This window comes from Chrysoperla carnea, chromosome 4, assembly GCF_905475395.1.
Source record: "Chrysoperla carnea chromosome 4, inChrCarn1.1, whole genome shotgun sequence".
In the NCBI taxonomy this organism is placed as follows: domain Eukaryota; kingdom Metazoa; phylum Arthropoda; class Insecta; order Neuroptera; family Chrysopidae; genus Chrysoperla; species Chrysoperla carnea.
In genome coordinates, this window is record NC_058340.1 from 25,217,252 (window position 1) to 25,244,855 (window position 27,604).

Sequence of the window (27,604 nt, forward strand, 5' to 3'; positions counted from 1 at the left end):
ATCAAAATTGAAACTTTGAATTGAAATTTTCTCGGGTGATTTGAACCTTCTTCCTTAGGTTCCATAAATATAGTCAAAATTATCGTGGATCTAAATTCTTCCAGAAACAAGAGTAATTTTTGAATCTCTAAACTATTCTAATAAAATTCAATAGTGATTTTCTCCACTATTATACAAGATTTTTGTAGAAGAAATGTTTTTCACCTTCTATAAGATAGGAAAAACTTTTTCGCTGGCAACATTTAAACGATTACTAGTATTTAAGATTTTATTTTATAGGTTTAATACCTTTCAAGATGAACTTCGTTCATCATTTCATTGCACATATCATATTATAACAAGCAAATTAGGGAATACAATTGAAAGCCAATTTCAATAATGTAAGTCGATTATTTTCTTTCCCATTTCAACTTTTTCGACTGTTTTTATGTATGTGTTTAAACGTATTTCACCTCCGATGGTGGTTTTTCTTAAAAAAAAAATGTTAGTATACATAAAATAGTACATATATGATAGAAGAAAATTGATATTGGTCACAATAATATCTAGAAAAACACAAAATGTTAGTCGACAAAGTTTTTTTTTGTTGATAGTAACAGTAAGATGACGTGTTTTCTAGCAGGTGTGTGGTAAGTACCTAAGTTATATGAAGTCATGTGCATAAATGTATATTATATTTCTTACCGTTGTATATGTTCTTCGAATTCTTTTTTCTAGATTATTATATACTCATACATATAAATATATTTTCTATATTATACTTCAGTGGCGCTCCACCAAATTTTAAACTTCTTTTGTAGATATTCTAGGCAGCTTTCAATACTTGATATAGTCTGAAGTTCGGCGGTGGATTAACTTTAGCGGAACTGTAAACACAGGCAAGTGAGTGGAAACCAAAATAAGTAGCACTAATAGAAACAATTTCTTATTAAGTTTTCTTAGTGCTTAAATTTAAAAATAATGACCTGGGAACTGGGAACTCCCAAAAAAATAAACATTCCGTAATAAATTAAAATAAATTCGATTATCGTTTTTCAAAATTACGTCACTTATTAAATGATTTTCATTAAAATTGATAACTAGAATTTGTTCGGTTTTTTTTAACATTTGTTCGTAAAAGTTTTCCCAAAGAAATCGTATTCGACTAATTTGTCTTCAATTTTTACGAAAATTTTATTGAGCGAATTAGAATCTAACAAAAAAGTTATCATCGGCTAATATCCGCTCTGAAGCTCGGTTTTCGAGGTGTCATCTACACAGAACTCAAATAAATATGTCTTAGAAATAGACAAGGCTTTGTGGTGGTCATATCTTTAATTTCGTCTTCAACTGGAAATTTGCGCTGTGTAAGAGCCTACGAAAGTTTCAACACGGAAAACATTTCCCATTCTTTGAAATTATGTGAGATGCGCTAATGTTTATTCCCATTTCTCAATATTATCTAGATATATATCGGTATCAGTTATTTTATCACACCAAATGCATATAATATAATACATGGACAGACAGACCAATAGACGGATAGACATACATATTGTGTATAGTGGAAGTACATGTATTGATTCGATAGAAGTATTGGAAAAGAATTTACTGTTATATTTTACCCACATTTTTCGTTTTCATATTTTAACTTTTTAAACTTAATAAATTTTTAATCTAACAAGATGTAGATACTGTATCAATTCTTGGATAAATTTTTATTATTTTTCTTTCTATAGCAAGGTAAGATGTAGTACCCTGAATACATTTGACCTTGTTCCTAGATCTATTTGGCTGTGATCCATAAAACATTATGATCTTGTCCATAGATCACACGTTTTAAACGATAGCTGTTGATATTTCAATTCTCAAAAAATACAGTTTTAAGGTTTCAAATTTCTAGCGTGTTTTTTTTTAGATTTTTAAGTTGTTTTACTACTCAATATTTTTTATGTAGAGTTAACAACAACTCCAGAGAAATAATTAATTATCTACAGTAGGCAACTTGTCTTTCACATACGCGAATGTTTAAGCATATATGAACACAATAGATAGAATACAAAGAACACAAAGTATTAATTTGTGTTTCGCTCATTTAGACCATGAGCCCATAATGAAGACAAAATTATCTTTGTGAATTTATAAAAGCGAACTTTTTAATAAAGAAAATCAAACTTTAACAGAGACAGTGTCATATTATAAAAAAAGTCATTGACAACACAATACGTGCAAAAAAATTGGCAGGCATTTTGCAACTACCGAAAGAGTATTTAAAAAAACAAAACCATTTTCTACCGACAGATATAAAAAACGTCTAAAAGTTTCGATTTAGCTAAATTTGACAATCAAACCACTAATGAAACCTCATTTTTCTATAATTAACTCATCAGCACTTTTGTTATATGCATTTTGCTCACGTTCGATTTAAAACATAAATAACTTCTTTTTTTTCAAATGGTATATAATAGGTTGAAACTTTTTTTTATCTTCATATAATTTTATCTTTTTTCAAATTATAAATTTTTCGTTAGTTTCATATAAGTCGCACTCAGTAAATTAAAAAAACTTGTGATAGGAATATGGTGAAATTAGTTCAAATGAATTAAATTTTGATTATTTGCTCTAATGTTTTCACTCTCGAAAATCAGTCAATAAACACGTAATCAAACTATTTTTAATTAGCTAGGGAATAAAAAAATATATTTATATAAAATTAGGTTGTGGCTATGATTTAGTTGGATTATAAACGTGGCTCCATTATGGGATCACGACCCCATTGATAGAAGAAAAGAATATCTCTGTACAGAGTTACAAATAATAAATTTATACACCCAACTTTGATGTGTCTATGATGTCTTTTGATATAATACTGATGAGCTCTATTTAACAAAAAAACAAAAAAAAAGCTGTCACTTGTAACACTACGATATAGAAAACATTTTCTAAATAGACTGTACAGTAGAGAATATATATCTTTATCATTATTTTAATATCATATCTATCTCGTATATCTTGTATCTCTCATATCTAGTATCTCACCATCGCATCATGTAAACAACACTTTGTTTTAAAGATAACTATCATTAAAAATGGATTCGATCAGACACATAGAGGTACACTCTTGTTTTATGGTGTTTTTTATTCTATGTAGAAAACCTTCGAGTTATTATCTAACGATTAAAACAACTAGTTATAATACTGCTTGCAATGGAAAATTCTTTTAGTTTTCATTATTGTATACTTATTTACAGCGTGTTCCAGTAAGAAAAAAACATTCTTATTTAACTGAAAAAAAAGAAATTGCAAGTACAACTATTGAAAATCTTTTACGTGGAGTGTAGATGCACATGTATACCCCCGAATGTAATCCTGACGGCACTCATGGGCTAGTCTAAAACTCTTAGCACGAGTTGTTTAAAAAGTCGTTATTTTTAAAGTCGAGTTTCGATTGATTTTCAACTGCACCAAAAGCTTAAAATTTATAAATATCCTTTTTTTTTATTTAAAAAAGGGAACCTCTGTTCTTCGACATCTCAAAAATTGTTATTTTTAGACGACTGGCGCTAGATTTATATCAATTCATAATTCTAAATTTCGCGTGAAGTCGCACTTTTAATTATGCTTAACCTAACAACTTTTTCATCCACGAAAATTCTAGTAAGTAAGAGACGTTCTCTCTTTTTGAAATAATTGTAATAGCATAAGCACAATTTCTATTTTTCGTAATTCAAATTCTCTAATTCTTCTAAGTCTCAATAAGTGTTCGTAATTCCCCCAATCTCCCCTATAACAATCATTTCCTCCATTGGTAAATCGAAAAGTTAATACAACGATATAAACTATATACAATCTCAACAATATTTGTAAATGAATTTAGCCAATAAGAACGGAACATCCGAACATAGAATGAGTTTCTATAAATTTAAGATGAACATCGAATATAATAATGTGGTTTTCGATAACTGTATGTGTGCTAAATAAAATGCTATTCTAGCAACTAAGCATATAGTAAAATTATTTAAACGTTTCTTGACCTTGTCCACATCATATACGCTTAGCTAATCAAAGTTCTATTTCCTAAAGATGATCACGACGTAGGTACTTACTACCTAGTATTGGAAAGTCATCACATATACCCACCTCTACGTTTAGAACTAGTTTCCCATAGTATAGGATAACTTAGATAACCATTTGTGAGGAGTAGGTAATCTTCTACGACGAAATCACTATCCTTATAGTTAAGTTTATTGGATATTAAAAGGAAAATGCCATCAACATGGAAATCTGTAGATGATCAATTCATTCGTTAAACGTAATTAGATATTTTATATCAGTTGAAACTCGTTGAAAATTAATTTTTGTATTTCTTTGGAACAAACTTAATTGTTGAAATACCCTGTATATTTAAAAACCCAATACAATTATGACGGCCTTTCAGCTGCCGGCTATTTGGTTATTAAAATTTCGAAAATTTACGAAGGTATTTTCTAGAATTTTTTTCATTTTTGAAGAATATTTCACATGACTTCTAGTGGAAGCTACCTGCAAATTTTCAACTATCTATCTTTTATAGTTTTTAGAAAATGGACCAAAGTTTCGTCTTAATTTGCGTCTTATTAAGTGAATAGTTTTTGAGATATCGTCTTTATTGTTTTTTAAATCATATTTAACCCAAAAGGCTTATAGATAATTTTCAATTTTCCATTGATGTTTCAATTAAAACATTACCTGATCTCATTCTATAGAATTCTTAGTTACTTAATTCATTATCTAGTCGAAATGTGTATTATATGCATAAACATAGATGATTTTATACTTTGTCTTAATGCCTTCTCTACTCGCTTCTAAGTCCATATTTTGGCTGCAAAAACGATGACAGGCAGTGGACATAAATGGCAATTACATGTTTTGATATCACACTGAAGTCTCACTAAAGTAAGTAAATATGTCATTGATAGGAAATAACATGAAATTTTTTATTTTCAAAATAGGTAAACATAACATCTAGGTATTTATTTATCGGAAATTATTTAAGGCCATAATTATAAACAATAATTATTACTTGTTTAAATTGTTTTTACTGTTTTAATTATTATTTAGTACCTACTATTATTCATCAAATTATTTTAAATACTATCAGGCATATAATTAATACAAAAAATTCCTCAAATCCCTTAAATTAAACAAATTGATACATGACATCTGATTTTACCTTTCAGTACTCGCGTCAACCGTTCTTTATTATATAGTTGCGTCATGAGAGATTTGCTCACACGTTCTGTTCACCTTTACTTTCGTGATGAGAGAAATTATTACAAATTCTGAAGGACTTTTTATAAATATATTTTTTTAAACTGTAGAGGTTGAAAAAATTTGTAAATAAATAAAAAAAATTCATAATTTGAAAATAGATAAATGTAGATGGAATTGCTCTCATATTTCATTTTTGACACCTTGATATTCCCTAAGCATTTTCAATTGAAATCTCACATCATGAAATTTTTCGTCAATATCTTTTTCATCCATTCCATCTGGCATAAGATATTTTTTATAATAGAAAATTGATAAATCATCCCAAAATCTAAACCGCATATCTTCATCCAATTCACTATCGACATATTTAAATATATTACCAATATGTAGATGATTCAATTGTCGTGGTTGAACGGGTAACCAATTTATATTCATCGAAACATTATTTTGCAAGGTTGAAGATGGAATATTTGGATCACCAAATTTAGCAAAATTTGTCCAAAAATTAATCATGCGATAAAGTGTTAATTCTTCTACGCTGTTTGGACGGAAAGTTCGGGAATATTTTGTATAAAATAAGTATGTTAATTCATCACCGTGACACACACATGGTACCGAAATATCTGAAACAATTTTGGAATAATATTATTGCCATTTTGAATTAATATTATCGCCATTCGAAAAGCTATCAACGTATAATTCTGAGAGCTCTGAGAAAAGTTGTATTCAAAAGATTTCCAAAAATATAATGCCATTAAAAATAATGAACTGAACTAACTTTATGATAGATATAAAGTCCGTTCACGTGCTCTTGATATTCCTTGAATGATTCACGAAGTAGTGGCCAGGGATGGGCCAATCCACTTTTCAGTAGCGGTCGTATCAACGTACAACGGACCCAATGGTCTAAGGTTTAAGGTCAAGTCGAACAGCAAATGAATCACTTTCATGGCAATCAATTTCGACGATGCAATAGAAAGGTGTAGCAAGTATAGACAATTAAATTTTTAAATTATTATCAGTCACTTGGTACAAGAAATATTTTTATTGAAATAGCGAATAAATATTTTGGATATAGTCTAGGGAAGTTTAAACAAAAATTGTAGGTAAAATACGTATTCTAAATCAGGGCAAAATTTTATTATTTGCCTAACTGAGGAATAAAGCTGTTAATTGAATATTGCATCAGTAATGAAAACTATAATTCAAAAAAGCGTACCATAAATTTTGTTGTATAGATTACAGGGTGATTGAACATTGAATTTGTATCGGTAAATCGGTTCAGTTGTGCACATTTGATATAATTGAATAAGATGTCTTGTACTCAAATTAAAACCTGTATCACTCGTGAGCTAAAGAGAAAAAAACCATTAGATACACACACAAAATTTCAATTATGTAGGATAAAACCTTACACGACTATATTTATCCATATTTCTCTTGGACGGTATCTCATCATTATAAAAAAACTTAATAATTTTTCTACCAAATTCCTCATGATCTTCATTATTTGAGACTTCTATCATTTTTGGTACAACTGTATTTGGTGTTGTATTTTCTGGTGTAATTGCCCCATATGATCCACGTTTCGCTGCAAAAACTAATCCATCATCAACATTTGTTCCAATTAAAATTGGTACAGCATTAATTTTATTTTGTAAGTAATACGATTCGCTGTCTTGAGCTAAATAAGCTTCCTCTTGTGATTCCGAACTCTCAACGACTAAATATCTAAAAATATAATTTGACTCCTGGCCAAAAATTAATTCATAATTATGTATTGCTCAGGCGTATAATCTTTATTATGAAACAAAAAAATACCATTTTTTCACGATAATTATTAAAAGCTTTGGTAACAGCGGTGGTTGGAAGTCTCAATAACAAATCAAAAGCTTCCGTTTCTTTTGATACTGCAAATCCAGCTACCGAAAGCATTTCCATTAACTCAATTGTCTTGGATTTCCCATAATAGAATTTCGGGAAATACGGGCCTAAAAAACAAATTCATATCAGTTTTTCCATATTTTTCCAAACTCAATGTTCATAAATGCCAAATTTCAATATAGTTTATTCGAAACAATTTAGATTAAAATTCGACTCAGGCACACATACTGACCACTTTGAATAATGGCTTTGTGAAACATTCCCTTTGCCATTGGCGAAAGTAATAAAGTATGCACAATAAATGCACCCGCACTTTGACCCCAAATTGTGACATTATTTGGATCACCATTAAAATTTTCAATGTGATTTTTTATCCATTTTAAAGCCATTACAACGTCCTTACATCCGGCATTACCAGGAACTCTAATATTTGGGTCGTTGCATTTTAGAAAACCTGATAGTTAAAAAAGTTAAAACAATAAATTTTTAAAGTGTACACCTAAAAAAAATGTTTACCAAATGCGCCTAAACGATAGTTAATTGTTACTACAACAACATTTTTTTGTGGCATTATATAATCAGGCGAATGTAATGCTTGGCCACCACTTCCCGTTACAAATCCACCTCCATGAATCCAAAACATAACCGGTAATGGCTCATTTTGACTGTCTCCAGGTTTCTATAAGAAAAATCAAATTTTCTTGTTGAGATCAAGAAAGAAATTAATCAAGGAAATACTTTACCAATGGAGTGTAAACATTTAAGAATAAACAATCTTCGTCTCCAATATGTTCACCATTCAATGATAATTGAGAACTTTGATTACCCTCTTGAGTTCCATCATGAATTTCTGTCCATGGTTCCGGTGGTTGAGGAGCCTATATAAACATAAAAATATTACGATGCGTAATTCCGTGAAAATTCCGAAAATTTACTTACTCGAAATCTTAATGGTCCCAACGGTGGTTTTGCATATGGTATACCTTGAAAACTATAGTAATCTGTGTCTGGATAACTTTTAGTTTCACTTGTTTTAATCGATCCACATATTTTCCCTAAACTTGTTTCAACAATTATTTTTTTTATCTTTTCATTATTATAAGATTGCATTTTGCTTTATTTCTTTGAATGTATAAAAATTCGAATTTTAAGGAACACTGTGAAAAAAGATGTTCTTTAAAATCAACAATTTCCTGGAAATTTTAGTTATCCGTATAAATTTACTAATTCTCTACCATCGGTAGTCGATTCACCAAGAATAATATCAAATAAATATGCATTGCTTATTTCTTTTATAGTACTCAATTCGACTATCTCGATATGTCTAATAAGTACACGGTGAGGCAGAGAAGTGTGCCATTTTGAAAACGTTGTAAAAAGAAATCCCATCAATTTTCCCAAATTTATGTATTTTAAGGTATTACAAAGATAATTTAGGAAAATTGATGAGTATTTTTTATAACTTCAAAATTGCACACTCCTCTACCCCATCGTGTCTTTATTATTAAATATATGCTTACAAACAAATCAATTTTCTTCAGTGCTTGATTTTCTAAAAAAGTACTGAAGAAAATTGATTAATAGAACAATGAAACTAAATATCCAAAAGAAAAAAATTTACGCATCTTTAATTTTCCACAGTTGTTCATTAGGTTGTAAAAACTTCGTACCAAAAAGTCGACTTCTCAATGCCTAATCCATCTTGTAAACCGTTAGAGATAAAACATAAGTTATAAGAAATGTATAAGTTCTTCTGTACAAAAAAATTAACAATTTTTGTATGAATCATTCTTTCGTAAGCATCACTAGGTAAGGGGGGGGGGTGCAACTTAGCAAAAAATTTTGGCATCTATTTTCTCCAAAACTGTAATGGATAGAAAGTTGAAAATTTTCAGGTAAGTTCAACTAGTAGTCTTGTGAAACTTTTTAGAAGCACGCAAAAATATTTTTGTATTTTTTGATCAATTTTAAGCAAAAAAGTACTCTTGTGATGTTTTCTCTAGGCGCTTAGTTATCGAAATAAAAAATACAATATTCGATTTTAAGAAAAGTGTGCTATTTTTTCATTCTTTGAGGGAATTCGCTTAGCTAACTCCGCTCCTGCGGAATGAATTTTTTTCTTCGGTACTTAATTTTCTTAAATGCTTTTTTATGTCATTTAAGGAGGAAAAATTGATGGAATTTTTGTTTAAAACTTTTTCGAAATCACACATTTTTTTGTTCCACGCTTTATATGACTTTGTTTCACAGATAAAAATATTAAATAATGTTGTAAATAATTTTAATAATGTTGATGGCAAAATTTGATAGTATGTGATAAATGTGTTATATTTTTTAATAATATAGATAAGTATGGTATTTTTCATGAGCATTTTTTGAGTAGATAATTAACCCGTTAATGCATAAATTTTGTTAATTTATTTATAAGGAATTCTGATGAGAGTTTATCCAATCTATATTCCCACAAATCGATGAATAACGACGGGCGGACTTTATATCTAATGACAAATAAAGATGATTCAATTTAAGTTTAGTTGTTTATCAAAATTGGATTAAATTTGGATGTGATAGGGGCAAAATTAATTTTTTTGGATTCTAATGACGTCATTAAGTTATAAAATTCAATCTTCTTTTCAGCTTTGATGTCAGTTTTTTGCTAGCTATCACTTATTTGCTTAATTCCGGAACCATAACTTCACATCCTTGAAACCTATTAGCGCTAGGTTAATTTTGTTCACAAATTTGAAAAGTATGGCCCAAATTTAGTAGGATTGACATGCTTGGTTTATCAAAATTGGATAAAATTTGGATGTGATAGAGCAAAATTAATTTTTTTGAATTCTTATGACGTCATAAACTTAAAAAATTCGATTTTTTTGATAATAGGTACAGTCAAATTTGATCCGATCTTATTGGAATTTTTTTTGAAATCCACTAACTTTGGGACATTCTTTTCAGCTGTGATGTCAGTTTTTCTCTAGCTATCACTTATTTGCTTAATTCCAGTATGGGACATCACATTCTCGAAACCTATTAGAGTTAGCTTAATTTTAGGTATTTTCTACTACCTATTTTCGTTTTGAAGGGAAGGGGGATTCCAATATAGGAATCAATTTTGGAAATCTGAAATAATTAGCTTTTTTTATTGAAATTTAATTTGGATTGAGCCATATTCTTTAAGCCCTCCAATAACACAAAATTATTAGATTTACATAATTTGAGTAGTTTTCTTTTTAAAAGTCATTCTTTCCACATTTTTGTTCACTCAATTTTCTAGCACTTTCATATTCCTTAAACAATTTTAATCGAAATCTCATATCATGAAAATTTTCATCAATCACTTTTTCATCCATTTCAGCAGGCATGAGATAATTTTTATAAAAGAAAATTGATAAATCATCCCAAAAATTAAATCGCATTTCTTCATCTCGTTCACTTTTCACATATTTTAATGTTTTTCCAATATTTAGATGATTATATTGTCCTGGTTGAACGGGTAACCAATTTATATTCATCGAAATATTATTCGCTTGGAAGGTTGAAGAAGCGATATTTGGATTACCAAATTTAGCAAAATTTGTCCATAAATTAACCATACGATAAAGTGTTAGTTCTTCTACGCTGTTTGGACGGAAACATCGCGAATATTTTGTGTAAAATAAATATGTTAATTCATCACCGTGACAGACACTTGGTATCGAAATATCTTAAAAAAGTTACATTAAAAATTAATCTCCAAGACTAGTCGGTGGCAATGTTAAAACCTTAATAAACTATTGAAAACAAAAAAACTCGTTATGCCGGACTAATTAAGAATGTCTAAGCAAGAGAGTGGGTACACAATTTAAAAAAAAAAATAGTTATTTTAAAATTTGATGGTGAATTATATTATATCTTGATATAATTTTTCAATATCTAGAGTAATTTTCAAAATATCGAAAATTGAAAATTTTGTTTGATTATTTAGCTTTCGATATTTCGAAAACCAAGCAGATATCGAACAATTTTATTCTTATTTTTCGTCAACATTCGTGAAGTTATAACAAAATTCATCATCAAAGTTGAAAATATGGTAAAAATAATTTCAACTGCAAGTCTAAACTTGCCTTGACGATTGAACTGCCTTAGCACATACGACTAAAAATACTTACTATAAATTTTTTTATATAGATTATGGGGTGATTGAACATTGAATTTATATCGATAGATCGGTTCAGTTGTACACATTTGATATAATTGAATAAGATGTCTTGTACTCAAAAAGAAACTATTATCACTCGCTAACTAGAGAGAAAAAAATAATCGCCATTAATTCAATTTCGACAAAAGTTCTATAACAGAGAATAAAACCTTACACGAGCATATTTATCCAAATTTCTTCTGGATGGTGTCTCGTTGCCATAATAAAACTTAATAATTTTTCTACCAACTTCGTCATATTCTTTATTATTTAAATTTTTTAACATTTCTGGTACAGCTGTATGTGGTGTTATATGCTCGGGTGTAGTTGCACCATAAGATTCTCGTTTAGCTGCAAAAACTAATCCATCATCAACATTTGTTCCAATTAAAAGTGGAACAGCATTAATTTTATTTTGTAAATAATACGATTCGTAGTCTTGAGTTAAATAAGTTTCTTCGAGGCATGTTGAACTTTCAGCGGTTATATATGGAAAAACAACACTTGGACCCTAACCAGAAAAAATTAAATCGAATAATGAAAGCAAATTTTTATGAAATTATCTGAAGCAAAGCGAAAATACTTGTAGACGTAATTATTCAAGAATCTTTTGTAATACCGGGCAAGCGTACAAGACGCCCTTGCAGATTTTGTGATATTTTGAAATTATTTGCAATAAGTTTGGATTTTAATATTCAGAAAGACTCTATCTAGCAATAATAAAAAGAACTATAGTTTGCAACGCCCGTAGATACATATAATTTAACAGAAATATCTCCATCCACCGAGTTTCATCAAATTCCAAAACAAAAATATTTTTCTCGTTTTTTTGCAATTTTTTAAGGGGTACCACTTTGAAAAAATCGAAAAAACGCAACAAAAATTTTTGTTTTGGAATTTGATGAAACTCATTAAATCAAATCATTATTAATCAAAAAATTACCACTGTATCATGAAAAGTTTTAAAAACTCTAGCCACTTCAGTAGTTGAAAGTTTCGATAATAAATCAAAAGCTTCTGCTTCATCTGATACTGCATACCCAGCTGCCGAAAGCATTTTCGTTATCCAAATAGTTTCAGTTTTCCCATGAAAGAATTTTGTAAAACATATACCTAAAAAATTTAGACCCATATTTAATTTTTCTCAATTACTCCAAAGGCATTACACAGCATTTAATTTTGAAATAGTTTCAAACTGAAACAAACTTTGATATCGTCGCAAATGATTCAGACATGCATACTAACCACTCTGGATAATAGCTTTATGAAACAATCCCTTTGCCATCGGTGAAAGTAACAATGTATGAACAATAGCTGCACCCGCACTTTGGCCCCAAATTGTGACATTATTTGGATCACCATTAAAATTTTCGATGTGATTTTTAACCCATTTTAAAGCCATTACAACGTCTTTACAACCGGCATTACCAGGAACTCTAATATTCGGGTCGTTGCATTTTAGAAAACCTAATATAAAAAAAAATATATTAAGTGAATAATTTTGAAGATGAAATAAAAAAACTTTACCAAATGCGCCTAAGCGATAGTTAATTGTTACAACAACAACATTTTTTTGTGGCATTAAATAATCAGGCGAATGTAATGCTTGGCCACCACTTCCCGTTGCAAATCCTCCTCCATGAATCCAAAACATAATTGGCAATAACTCATTATGGCTGTCTCCAGGTTTCTATAAGAAAAATATATTAACTTGGTATGGTTTCGTATAAAATCAATATGCAACTTTACCAATGGTGTGTACACATTTAAGAATAGGCAATCTTCATCTCCAATATATTCACCATCATAAGTTACTTGAGAACTTGGATTACCTTCTTGAGTTCCATCATGAATTCCTGTCCATGGTTCTGGAGGTTGGGGAGCCTATAATTATACAATCATTAGATGACCAGTGTGGTCAAACTAACAACTAAATATTTGACTAAAAATTGTAAAAGCAATAATTTTTCAAACAAAAGTTGCTATTTTGCAGCAATGACCAAAATCTACTACAATAGCTACGTAATTGCATATAAAAAATCAAAATTTGTTTGACCATGAAGACGTCCTCGTATTGAAAAAACGAATTATAGTGTATTATGTCATTGCCTATAAAAATGAGCCGATACGTTTTTTCGCGTTAGATAATTTTCCAATTATTTCCAATGATTTCGCACAAAAATTAAAAAGTGACTTACTCGAAATCTTAATGATCCCAACGGTGGTTTTGCATATGGTATTCCTTGAAAACTATAGTAATCCGTATCTGGAAAACTTTTAGTTTCACTTTTTTTAATGGATCCACAAATTTTTCCTAACTTTGTTTCAACAATTATCTTATCAACGATTTCATTGTTTGACTGCATTTTACTTTTTTGTTTTGAATGCTTATGTAATTTTAAGAAACAGTACGAAAAATATCTATATATACTTTGAAATTAACGATTTCCTATTAGTTTTAGTACCCCATAAAAATTTCCATAGACTAAATGCATTCATTTAAAAGTGATTGAACTCACAAAATTCAATCTAATTCACTTACGCAATGACGTAACAAAAAATTAGAAATATTGAAATATTCGGTAGTAGGTACATTCAATCTAATATGCATATAATACAAAATTAAATTGTTGACTTTTGACTTTTTCTAATAATATTTATCAATAATACTTAATTTTTATAATACAGGTCTCAACTATCGCAACCAAAAGTATGATAATTTTTAAATTTGGTTTTGTGTACCAAAAAATAATCATTTAGTTTTAATATATTTCACTTTTTGTCATCTCTTTTACGATATTTTCAAAATCCGAAAAAAATTTCATGAATATCATGACATAATAAAATATTTTTTTAACGAAAGAAGAGTTTTTTTAAATTTATGGCCTAACATGATGAACAAAAGTTTGAACCCCGCTCCCTGCGCAATCTAAATCTCACTCTTTTACAATATAGCAACCTCACCAGTGTTTGAGTTTATTAAACAAATTAAAAATAATTCAACTGATGAATATTATATTTTTACAATGAATTATGGATGCAATTTGCAAATAATAATCAATAATTTTAAAATACATAAAATGCAATATTATCCTTTTATGTCTTATTTATAATATCATTAATATTTCATATTTGCATACAAATAAATTCTAATTTTTTTATGAAATAACAATTGATATTATATGAATAAATATAAAGTTCATTAATATGACCTTGATAATGAAAGATTTAATTCAATTGCCATGTATTTTTATCTCAATTGACAAAATATATCGAAATCATCAAATTTTGTGGCTCTGATTTGGCTAAAAATATTCAGAAAATGAACAAAAAAACAAACAACTGGGCGAGTATTTTCTGAAACGTTGACTGAAAATATATTAGAGGATAAAACCTCAAGGAATGTGTTTCTTAGGTGTAAAATATCATTTGTAACGCATGAGTTAGTGGCGCAAATATTTTAAACAATAAATTTTTAATCAAATGAAACGATCAATGTTAAACACTTAAAAAATTAGCAATTAGGCAACTTGTATGACGTAAATGTCAAGTGTTTGTCATATAATCAAAAACTATTATACATGTATATAACTTATACGTAATTCAAGTTGCCTATTTATTAATTTTGTAAGTCAACTTTAACAATAACCTTTCCATTGAATTGAGAATTTATATTTACAAATAGAAACATTTGCGCCACTGACTCATACATTACTAATGATATTTGATACCTAAATAACACATTCCATGAGGTTTTAGCAAAATGCGAGCGGTTTTTTTCAGTTTCCTTTATTTGTAACATCTTTAACTATACAAAAAAAACAAAACTGAAACTGTGTGGTTTCAACAAAAATCGTTTCAAAATTATTTCCAAAGTAATTTCGACCCAGAAAATAAAATAGGGCGGTGGCTTTTAATAATTGTACAAGTATTTTTTTTGAAATATCGACTAAAAACATATACGAGGATTGATGTCCCGATGCAATTTTAAAAAATGTTCCTCCAAATTTGACAGAATGACGTCTTGTATTTCGAAACAGACTCAATGATTTTGTATTACTTATTTATTTTATGACTATTTCAATATTTATTGTTTGTATTTGTTGATTTACATTAGAATTTGTAATTCAGTATTCTATTGTTTATCAATTAAGTCTGTAAATATATGACGACATTTTAACGTAACGATAAAAAATAATTTTATGAATAAAGGTATTATAATTATTAAATAGTAAATAAATAAATTACTGAGGTAGATATGAAACAAGGTATAACTTATAATGGCCATGACCCTTACAACCCAAACACTGCATTGTTATGAAATAAGTTATTTCTAATTGGTTCCTTGATTTGTGTAAGGTAATACCTACCTAATAAGGTGTATTTTCATGTTGATGGTTAACGCTGAGATTGAGCGTCACGGCCTAAACGTAACTAGTTAAAGCCGTCCTGCCATCTGGAAAAAAACTTAGCAGCGTCACATAGTAAAAAACCTATCATATGCTTTTTATGTGATATTAATCTAATGATAGTTCCGAATCATAATACTGATATTTTTGATGACAAAAACCTTTCATTTCGATGCGCTACTGGAGATCCTTCGAACAATTCTTATTAAATCGTCAAATGAATTGAATATTTATGTTTTTTGGGTACCAATAGTTCAAGGACATAGAATATAACCTTTCAAAGATATGAAAATCTTATTGATTTTTAGATTTAAGAATATTTTGAGGTATATACTGAAATCCAGATATAGAACACCAATCCACGTACACGTTTATACTTAGTTGATGTTTCATAAAATATTCGTACAGTTGCCAAACTAATTCAGTTCATTCAACGGTTGAATGGGAGATTTTCGAGATCCACGTAAACGTCGATGTTTCATAAAATATTCGTACATTTGTCAAACTCATTCGAGTTCATTCTACGGTTGAGTGGGGATTTACGAAAAAATTCTAAAATATCACTAAAAAAATAGCATAATTTGAAAACACCCAGTTTCGATACAAATGACATTTTTCTTGAGTGACAATTTCTTGATAAACAGCACACTCTTTGACAACGTAAGAGGAGGAAAAAAAAAATTAAATCCATGTTCAGAGGCTTACCCTAATACTTACCTATAAATCTTTCTATCTTCTTATTAAAATTTTTGTCTTTTTATTAAAATTTTTGAGGTACAAGGAAGCGAAATAAATGAATTCAATTCGGTATCCTTGATATATATTTTTTAAAGATATATAAATTATTACAAATATATAATAAAAAAAAATGTTGAGTCCGTTTTACACAGTTGGTACCTTGCTTTTAATTAATTATAAGACACAACAACAATTTCAATAAATAAGATTCAATATTTATTAAAAGTTTTAAAACAAAAACTAAAAAATCGGTAATTGTATTTTAAAACAAATAATATTTAATAATGCCCATCTTATTTAAGCCATTATTGTTATCGTCATCAATTTTTTTTTTACTATAATCAACATCATTACCAGAATGCCATCAGATAATATATATATTTTTTTGTCGATTTCTGTGAAATATTTATACCTCGAAATTAAAATACATAAAAAATAACAAGAATTAATTATGTACACAATTGGATCTATAAATATTTTACACAATTTATTAATAAAAGAAAATCGCCTCATTCTTCCAAAAAGAAATATTGACCAGCACGTTTTTGTTCTGTATCTTTAACAGAATTACACTTATTGATACGTGGTCGAAAGTTATTTGGATCTCGTCGAAATGTAATGCCTAACAATTCTAAGAAACGATTCATTCCAGCTAATAGAGTTTGTGGTGTATGTGCACGTGTGTTTAATGATGGTGTACCTTCGAATACGATTACACGATCAGCTAAATATGTTGCCATTATAAAATCGTGCTCTACTACGAAACCAGTTTTCTTTGCATGAAGAATAAATCTGTAAAAAATATAATTTAGTTAAGAGGCTTGCCTGAATAAGGTTATGGGACAGAGTGAGAGGGACAACGAGACCCCCTTCCACTTGCAACAACCTTAAAAAAAATCTAGGGTCCAAAAACACAATGAATAAAATTTTCTTTGAAAAAATCAACTTTCTGAAGCTTATCGTCAAATACCGTTAAATAATTTTAAACAAACCTTTTAATAACTTTAGCTGCAACTAAACGTTGTTCGGAATCCAAGTATGCAGATGGTTCATCGATTAGATAAACATCGGCAGGTTTACCAAGACATAGTGCCATTGCTACTCGTTGTAATTCACCACCAGATAAATTTTGAACTTCTTGATCGATAATATCTTCAATACGTAATGGTTTCATTACATCCGTTATAAATTGTGGATGAATATATGCATCCTTAATTTTATCGTGTAGTAATTGCCGTACAAGTCCTTGAGATTTTGGACTAATTTTTTGTGGTTTGTAACTAATATGTAACTGAGGTAAATCGCCTAGAATTTAAAACAAATAAAAAATATCAATATGCGTAAATCCGAATTATGGAAATAATTGAAAATCAAATTTTGATTTGACGTATTGTTATTAAAGAGTGTAATATCATGACTGTTTTATTCGGTGTTCAAGGTTTGGTGAATTTGAAGACTAATCAAAATTGGTAAAATTTTATTAGACTAAAGAGAATAACCTAGAAAAATAAGCACTATTTTGGGATGGCCTGATCTAATTCTCGGAAAATTATAATCAAGTTGACATTTGATCGGAAGTATGTTTAGAAACTGTTTGGACACAAATAAAGAGGTTGTGGTAAAAATTACAAAAAATATAAACAATTTAATTGCAAAAAAAGATGGGGTTTTGGTTTTTTGCAAATATTTCGGAAAAAGGTTTGATTGTAATCTGGATATAAATCATGAAGTTTTTACATTTCTTAGATTTCCCTGTTTTCCATAATAATTCCCGGTCAACCATAAATACAGAGATATGAATAAAATTAATAACAAAAGCAATGACTGTACCTGAGCCCTCATCAGGTTCTAAATTTCCAGCTAACATCCGAATAAATGTTGTTTTACCAGTACCATTTTCACCCAATAATACCAAAATTTCGGAATCAGAAAATTGTCCTTGATCCACAGTCAATTTAAAATTACCCATTGTTTTAACCATAGCTGGATAAATATAATGATTCATACGTTTCACTTCTTCTTCCGTCGCAGATTCAGCTACTTTAAATACTAATGATTCATCACGAAATCGTAGATTTTCCGTTGGTACAAAACCATCCAAAAATATATTTATACCTAGACAAAGAATAAGATATTAGGAGTTTCCAATTTATTAATAATTTGTTTTAATTTACCTTCACGGACTGAGAAAGGCATAGTTACGACTCCATAAGCACCAGGCACTCCATATAGACAACAAATAAAATCAGATAGATAATCCAGAACAGATAAATCGTGTTCTACCACAATAATGAACCTGTAAAAAGTTTTAAATAAAATATTTTCTAAAAAGCTGCCTCAATTTTTTAATCGTACGAATAAACGGAAAACGGAGTGTCTTTTGCCACCCGCCACAGATATCCGTTCCTATAATTTATGTATCATATATGTAATATATCCGTGCCTATAATTTCAGATACGGATATCTGGGGATGGATATAAAATAAGAGACACAAATTGAGAATTTTCTCTCGCGTGGTCTTACCCTGTGATCCACGGGTTGGCCATGTCTTTAATTGAGCCGAGTTAGTACGGGTCAACGGGTTTTTTGTGAATGGGATCCTTAAAGGAAAGGAAATCCGTGACGGTTGACACCAGCAGCACTACGAATAAAATTTCAAAAACCAGATACTGGTTTGCCAAGTTTTCAAGCTTGTTTGAACTTTCTTAAATTTCCCTGCATTACATAACAATTCCCGGTAAATCATATTTCGCGATAAATTCGCAATTTTCCCATTTAATGGCCACTCTGTACACTTACTTGTCTGGATCAATCAATGATCGAATAGTAACGGCAGCATTTAACCGTTGTTTTACATCCAAATACGAAGACGGTTCGTCAAACATAAATATATCACCATCTTGAATACACACCATAGCACAAGCAAACCTTTGTAATTCTCCACCAGATAACGCAGAGATTTCACGTTCACGAATATGATTCAGATCTGCGAAAACACGAAATACAATAAATACGTGTTAAACTTATTCTTGATTTAAAAATTCGAAACAAACCTAACATGGTGCAGATTTCGCCTTGATTTTTTCGTTCCGTTTTCTTATCTAATAATTGCCCCACAGTGCCTTTAACGGCTTTTGGAATTTGATCTACATATTGTGGTTTAATTAGAGCTTTTAAATCATCTTCTAAAATTTTCGTAAAGTAATTTTGTAATTCAGAACCACGAAAATGATTTAAGATTTCTGTCCAATCTGGAGGATCCTACGACAAATAACACCAAATAAATATTGAAGAAACATTAAAAAGCCCTAAAAGTTATCACAAAGAAAATTTCAAATCACTTACAGAATATCTGCCAAGATTTGGTTTTTGTTTACCAGCCAAAATCTTTAACGCAGTTGATTTACCAATTCCATTAGTACCAACCAAACCTAATACTTCACCAGGCCGTGGAATTGGAAGACGATGTAACTTAAATGAATTCTTACTATATCGATGCGTTGTATCTTTTTCTAAATTACTTGGTAAATTGATAATTGTGATGGCTTCAAAGGGACATTTTTTCACACAAATACCACATCCGATACATAATTCTTCCGAGATTGAAGCTATCTTTGTATTTGGAGTAACTTCTATACATAATTTACCCATACGAACTACGGGACATGATTTTTTACATTCTTGTCGGCAACGTTTCGGTTTACATTTATCTGCATTTACAATAGCAATACGCGTTAACTTATCTGTCTCTTCAGTTGCTTTACTTCGAGGCATTTTCTATAAAAAAATTAATTCAATTCGACATGAGATTGTGGTTATGTGAATATCAAAGAAAGTTATTTTTACATTTACAAGTACAAGATATGGGTATACATTAAAAAATATTGAATATTAGTAATATTTAATATATTTTATTGATATTTTTCAAACAAAAATCATTTAAAAAATTTATTTAATACAAATAGCCACGTTTTAAACATACTTCACACCCCAGGTTACATATGTTTTACACTTTGGTAAAAGTGGAGCAAGCAAATAAAGTATTGTAGGAGAGGAATATATTCAATATTTTTGGATATTATATCAAAATATTTATTAACGCACCTGTTATATTATTTTATATTCTTCTAAAAAATTTATGCACCGACCACCGTGCCGAAAATTCTTTCAGTTACTTAAATTTAGATTATAATCTATGTCAGTTTAATCATAGAGAAGATACCACCTCTATCTAATGACTGGAATACTTTTGTAGGATGTATACTACATTCAAGCATATATCTTTCATTTTGAAATTAAATTAAATAATTCAATTTAATACTCGAAATTATTTTAAAATTACAAGAAATTTTATTATAAATCTCATTAATTGACAGCGAAATTGTATTAAAATTGTTTTTAAATTTTGTGTTCAGCAATAGATGACATCTGGTGATGGTCTTGAGAAATGTTTTGGAATTCCGGAAATATGTCATTTGATAGTTCTTCGGCGTTTCCGTAATTTCACAATTTTTTAGATGCATTGCATTGTTGTGAAATTTTATAAAAATTATTTAAAATTTTGTTCCACATATAAAAATTCTGTACTATTTCTCTAATGTTTCAGATTTATATATTTTATGTAAATAAAATAGTTGGTTGTTATCTTGGGTTATTATTTTAGACAACAACCATAATATTAAAACAATTATTTTAAAAATAATAAAATATTTTTTTTAAACAATGCCTGTGGCGATTGAACATTTAAAAGACGACTAAAAATAGATATAAACTTATTAAAAAATATTAATTATTAGCAATTAATAGACTTAAACACGTTTATTTAAATTTTTGATAATTAGGTACACTTTGGGCTTAAAAGTAGAATGTTTGCTTAATTATAAATTACAGGAATCGTAACGATTGAAGGTCTCATAAATAAACATCATTAAAAAATAGTTATATTTATCAAACCACCCTGAAGATAAGTTTTTTTGATGTACCGATTAGATTTTGTTCTGAATTAGAATAAAGATAATACATAGATACGACTTATCATAAAATCCAACGAAAATTACCTACTTACATAACTTTAATTGATACCCATGTCTTAGGCATACAATCTTAAAGATTAATTCAAGGTCTTAATTGTTTCTGCTACTTTTTACTATACTATATGTTAATCGTTTCGATTATTTTTACGATTACAAGCGCGGGCTTATAAAGTTTGTTAGAGAAAGAAATCGAACCTTTCATTTTTTGAGTAATTAATAATTTTATACTTTTCATGTTTTTATACCTTTTATATATGAAATATACCAAGGTATACTACGTTTGGCCCCAAGTTTGTAGCCCTTATTGATGCTACGAACAAAATTTTGATATAAGTGTTCATAAAATCACATAATTAGTCCATTTCCGGATGTCTGCCTGTCCGTCTTTGATAACGATAACTCAAAAACGAAAAGAGATACCAAAGTGAAATTTTTACGGGAAGCCGAGGAAGCAAAAAGCGAGATTAAATTCGTAAATGAGCAACATTGGTAAATTGAGTCTTGGGTCTGTAGGACCGATCTTGTTTAATTGTAAAAAATGTTCTTTATAAAAAAACAAACAACCTTTGTTAGAAACACTTGATTTGAAAAAAAAAAAAAAAACATGAAAATCTGGTTTATTTTACGATTTAGCGACAAGTTGTTCACCGCAACCGATACCACCCCACGGATAGTTCTATCACTACCCACTATTTTAGTTCATGTCTCAGAAAATATTCGACCGATCGTCAAAGCGACCAGGTTAGTCAATTTTTAGAACCAAAATAATTCTAGAAAATGTATTTTATCCAAAACAGAAACTTCGAAAGTTTTTGCTTTGGAATTTGATGAAACAGGTATAACTTTCCAATTTTTCCGATTTTTTAAGTTATTTATTTATGAGTACATTTACGAAAGATTTGCAATACGAAAGTAAATTTTAAATCATAATTTTTATTAATTTTTTCAAATCTATTTTATTTTTGTTTAAATTTTAAAAAAATAATTAATATTTTTTGATATGTAAAGTAATCAATTTGTAATTAAAAACAAGTGAAAACAAACAATTGACCGAGTTAATTGTTGAAATACAATGTATAGACAGTTTTGATTACTCTACCACATTACACATACATACATTGCACACATGCATAACTGATATTCCCATATAATACATGTTATACAATTTATGCCTAATTTCAAAACAAAAGTTGTTTATTTTTTGATAAGGAACATTTTTTACATTGAAACTTTTGTTCTATCTCTAACGGTTTATTAGATGGGTGCTACAGACCCGAGACCCAATTGACCTATGTTGCTCATTTAAGAATTCGATCTCACTTTTTACATCTTGAGTACGCTGTAAAAATTTCATCTTGATATTTCTTTTCGTTATTGAGTTATCGTGTTGGCAGACAGACGGACAGACGGACAGACAACCGGAAATGGTCTAATTAGGTGATTCTATGTACACCCATACCAAAATTTTGTTCGTAGCATCAATATTTTTAAGCGTTACAAACTTGGGGCTAAACTTAGTATACCTTGCATACTACATATATGCATGGTATAAAAATGCAACTAATTTGTTTATATATCTATAAAGGTCACTGTAAAAACTAAAAGTTTTTATTAGCTTTCACTACTTCTGGCAATATGACAAAACATGTTTGTCTGTCAAAAAGATAATATTTTGGAAATATTTGTATTTTTTTGACAATTTACAAATGTTTTTTTAATGCAAAATTATTTTAGATCTAGTTCTAAATCCTAAGAATCTATTTTAATTTCTCAAAAAAAAAAGTATATTTTTTTTTTTTAAGTTTTGCAGACTGTAAAGAAAGTTCTTACAGACAAATTTAATGATCCTTAAAATAATTAATATTATATTCTAATTGCAACTTAAAGACGAATCATTTTAGATCAAAAAAGGCTAAAATGAAGAATTTTTCTGTGCCTCAACCTATCGGGACAGTTTTTTTTTAAATGTTCAGGAAGGTCTATATATCAAAATCTACATCTAACTTCTTACCGCTAGAAAGTTTGGCCATTGCTATGGGCAAAAAAAAACCCATTATTATAATAGGTGATTTTGAAAATTTCAAAACCTTGAAAATATGCAACAAAATGGGCCAGAAACGTACATTTGGGGGTTTGTTGGGATCGCTGGTTATTATTTTGAAGTCAGAATTTCAATATACTCCCCCCTCTTGGGGTAATACACCCTGCTGGTCCAAATTGAATATTTACAGAAAATGGCATTGTTAGGTCAACGAAGGCGAAAAACCCTAAAAGGGGGGAGTATATCCCCATTATAACTTTGGAATCGTGATCAGTGACCCCAAAAACTCCCGAGTATACTTTTTTGGCCCATTTTGTCGAATATTTACAGAATTCTGCTGTTTTGGGCTAGTGGGGGTGAATAACCCCTAAAGAGGTTTATCTTCATTCTAACTTCGGAATCGTGCTCAGTGACCCCAAAAACCCCTGAGTATACTTTTTTGTTTCATTTTGTTGTATATTTACTGAATATTGCAATTTTGGACAAGCAAGGTAAATTACCCCAAGAGGGGAAGATTATATCAAAATTCTGATTTCGGAATAGTGATCAGACAAGATTGCTTTACCATAAAACTAATGAAAAATTATTATTTTATGATTTCATACAATTTTTTTCAAAATTGAGGAAACATTTCAATACAAATTTCAAAAGAATAAGTTTTAAAGAAAAATAAGGCCTAAAATATGTAAAAAAATTTGTTAATTACAAATTTCGAAAAATATCATATTTCCAATTTGAATTAAGTTTAATAACGTGAGGTAATTCGCACATTAGCAACTATACGATTTGAAATAATTGAACGAGTCGAAATAATTGATTCTAAAGTTTGTCGTTGAATCCTGGATTATTTGTAGATTGTTAAATTAATTTGGATTTTGTTTTAAATTTTGTAAATCTTGTAAATAACAAAATATCGCTGCGTAGGGAAACATACGCCCTTATTCCATTGTGGAAAAAAATTTGACAAAAAATAAAAAATAAAATTTTAATAAAAAATTAATCAAGATCTACCAGAAAATATTATATTATATTAAATCCGGTTCAGTATTTGATCACTTCTTTAATCTGAGCAAAAAGGACGTAAAGATACTTATGCCCTTATTTCACTAAGCTCTTCAACTATGGCAAAAATAAAAAATAATCAAAATTAAATAAAAAATCCACAAATAATACAAGATCTACCAGGGGTTATTTTATTATATTTTAAATCCGTTTCATTATTTGATTGCTTCTTTAATCAGAGCAAAAAGGGCGTAGAGATACTTGTGCCCAAACAAAAAATTGAAAAACAAATCAAAATTTAAATAAAAAATCCACAAATAATTCATGATCTACGAGAGGTTATTGTATTATATTTTAAATCCGTTTCATTATTTGATCGCTGCTTTAATCGAAGCAAAAAGGACGTAGCGATACTTGTGACCAAACAAAAAATTAAAATTTGAAAACAAAAATTCAAAATTAAATTAAAAAATACACAAATAATTTAAGATCTACCACGGTTTTTTTTATTATACTTTAAATCCGATTCATTATTTGATCGCTACTTTAACACAACAAAAAGGGCGTAGGGATAACTTGTGCCCAGACAAGAAACAAAAATTTGAAGAAAAAAAAAGAAATCCATAAATAATTCAAAATCTCCCAGAAGTTTTCTATTATATTTTAACTTTGTTGCATTATTTGATCACTGCTTCAATCAGAGCAAAAAGGGCGTAGAGATACTTACGCCCAAACAAGAACAAAAATTTGTAAAAAAATAAATAAAAAATCCACAAATAATTCAAGATCTACCAGAAGTTATTCAATTATGTTAAATCCGTTTCATGATGTGATCAACGTCTTTATTATCAAATGCAGACACCTACAACAATTTCCTAACAAATAAACTAACATATTTCTTGTCTTCCACGAATTTTTGCCATCTTCATCATTAACAAACACACTCCACAACGATTATTAAGTTGTTTGTTTGGTGACAAGCATCCCCACTTTCATTAAAATTTATAATATTATTATATTTAAAAACAGTTAAATAATAAATAATTTTAAACTTTCCTTTCACCTACCGTCGTCATGTTTCTCATATGTTGAAGGTATCGTCACTTGCATATTACAAACTATTATATTCTTTGCCATAATATCTTCGGATGCCAGTACATACCATAACCACGATCCAAGAAGCATTATTGTTATTTGTTTTATTTTTTTGAAAAGAATTCTTTTGGATTCGTTATTTAATTAACGCGTGACGCAACAATTAAATGTCTTGTAGTGAGTTCTTTATTGTTTTTCAACATATAAGTGTTAATAATTAAATTTCCATGGTAGTCATGGGTTTTGATTAAGTGAAAAATTTAATAAATATTTATTAATTATTGTAGGTGAAGAATTTTCTCATAATTTACAGTGAATTTGAAGTAGTGGGGTTTTTTTGTATTTAGAAAAATTTTACGGACATGGTTAACAATATGACTACGGTAAGTTTATTTGGATTTATTTTAGGATGGGAAAATTTGGGATTATTATTTTTTTTGTTATTATTACAGTACAACCTCGTTAATTTAAAGCTTCAGAAAAACGTAAATAAGTTATACAGAATAGCCTTAAAGGCATGCAATTTTGTTTATAAGGTTTTTATAGAAGAAACAGAGTTTTCCTTCATATCTTGATTGTTTTGTCGAGGTTGCACTGTATTTGTTATTATATGATGAAATCGTATACTATATTGATTGTTTCTACAGGTTATTAAACATTTTTATTGTTATAAATATTTATTACTAATATTATTAATTGTAAATTTTTGTAATTTAAAACATAGACGCCCCCGAAGGATCACGAATGAATTGTTGTGACGTCATTTTTTTCATTTGTTATCCACAAGTCATACGAACTTCAAAGATAACTGACGTTGATTTAAATGCACGTTTTGAACTACGTTCCCTTTAGGAATACGCATTTTAGCAACGTGCATTACGAACAAAGCTCTATTTAACTCAATGAATTGCTGAAACAGACCTAGTTAGAATTAACGTGCGTTAAAAACGATGTTCGGCAATTCTGAAACTTGAGCTTCCTAGATTTCATTCTTGATTTCGTAGTCCAAGAACTGTCGATTAGGGAATCTAAATAACTTCCGGAGGCAGAAGATTTGCTAAAATAATTCTAAAAATTACCTTAAATGATTCTAAAAAATTTACCTTAATTAATCTAAAACCACAGACCAAAAAATTTCTCTACTTTGGCGTATCAGCCTTCAGTTCGTTCGATTCATTAACTACCTCCGATTTGAGGATTTTTAGACTTTTTATGCTAATACGGCTATTAAATACACTTTAAAATGATCACTGAAGTCTTTCAAAGAAACTGCAAAAGCTGTATCTCGATATCTTCAGTAGATTTTTCATGATGTTTGCATTGTATTAAGATATTGTATTGTCTCGATATCATCACACGTATAGTAAGTAATAAACGATGTTATTTTTGTAGGCAGAACAACTTTTTGATTATGGATTAGTTTTAAGGCATGTTTTAATCAGGGATATAAGTTTTTAGCTTGAAAGCTTCTACACTGCAATCATCATTTTATAATTCGAATAATTATGGTTTAATATTTTGTTATTTTAACTCCAAATTACCCATAGAATAGATGAAAATTGTGGGATGTGCTTAGGATGCGATCCCACATTGCAATAAGCAGTATATAATGGTTATTGACTTTATTGGTAGGTGATTGTTTATTATTTTTTTCAATTTAAACAATGGTTTAATGCCATAATGGTTTTGCTTGTTATTATAAAATATCTACTTAGATATTATTATTTATCCACCTACAAAACCGCATATCTCTAGTATGAGACATTCCAGCCATGCTTCGATTTTACCAAGGTTATTTACTTCAGTTTTATTCTTGTAAAACTTATATTTGCTTGAATATAATTATGAATTTCTATTTATTGGTATAATGGTCGTTCGTTTGAAGGCGATGCAAATTATAGTGGGAACGTAATAAATGGTTTCAAAAGTTTATTAAAATCTAAGATTCATTTTTTATTTTCTTAAAGTTGTCTAATGCTTTAATAACCA

The 27,604-nt window shown here is 29.0% G+C and overlaps 3 protein-coding genes across 3 annotated transcripts in view; 1 reads left to right on the top strand and 2 right to left on the bottom strand.

Annotated features, from left to right (window-relative positions):
* Nucleotides 1-5,412: 5,412 nt before the first annotated feature.
* On the bottom strand, nucleotides 5,413-13,662 carry LOC123297953. Its single transcript, XM_044879793.1, has 15 exons — nucleotides 13,495-13,662; nucleotides 13,046-13,180; nucleotides 12,824-12,986; nucleotides 12,542-12,763; nucleotides 12,240-12,340; nucleotides 11,472-11,807; nucleotides 11,268-11,400; nucleotides 10,458-10,822; nucleotides 8,056-8,202; nucleotides 7,860-7,994; nucleotides 7,633-7,795; nucleotides 7,349-7,570; nucleotides 7,054-7,223; nucleotides 6,719-6,983; nucleotides 5,413-5,855 (listed from the first exon to the last, which is right to left on the bottom strand). Exons 1-15 carry the CDS (start codon nucleotides 13,660-13,662, stop codon nucleotides 5,413-5,415), a joined length of 3,168 nt encoding a protein of 1,055 aa, XP_044735728.1.
* A 2,919-nt stretch (nucleotides 13,663-16,581) lies between these two features.
* Nucleotides 16,582-20,685, bottom strand: LOC123299262 (protein Pixie). Its single transcript, XM_044881598.1, has 8 exons — nucleotides 20,549-20,685; nucleotides 19,790-20,221; nucleotides 19,498-19,705; nucleotides 19,244-19,430; nucleotides 18,618-18,739; nucleotides 18,274-18,558; nucleotides 17,436-17,748; nucleotides 16,582-17,235 (listed from the first exon to the last, which is right to left on the bottom strand). Exons 2-8 carry the CDS (start codon nucleotides 20,216-20,218, stop codon nucleotides 16,953-16,955), a joined length of 1,827 nt encoding a protein of 608 aa, XP_044737533.1. The 5' UTR covers nucleotides 20,219-20,221; nucleotides 20,549-20,685; the 3' UTR covers nucleotides 16,582-16,952.
* Nucleotides 20,686-25,597: 4,912 nt separating this feature from the next.
* The window catches only part of LOC123299016 (mucin-4-like), a 63,242-nt gene continuing 61,235 nt past the window's right edge, over nucleotides 25,598-27,604 (top strand). Inside the window, exons 1-2 of the mRNA XM_044881145.1 lie at nucleotides 25,598-25,792; nucleotides 25,903-25,998. Of these exons, the coding sequence (XP_044737080.1) occupies nucleotides 25,990-25,998 (9 nt within the window). The 5' untranslated portion in view covers nucleotides 25,598-25,792; nucleotides 25,903-25,989. The remainder of the gene's footprint in view (nucleotides 25,793-25,902; nucleotides 25,999-27,604) is intronic.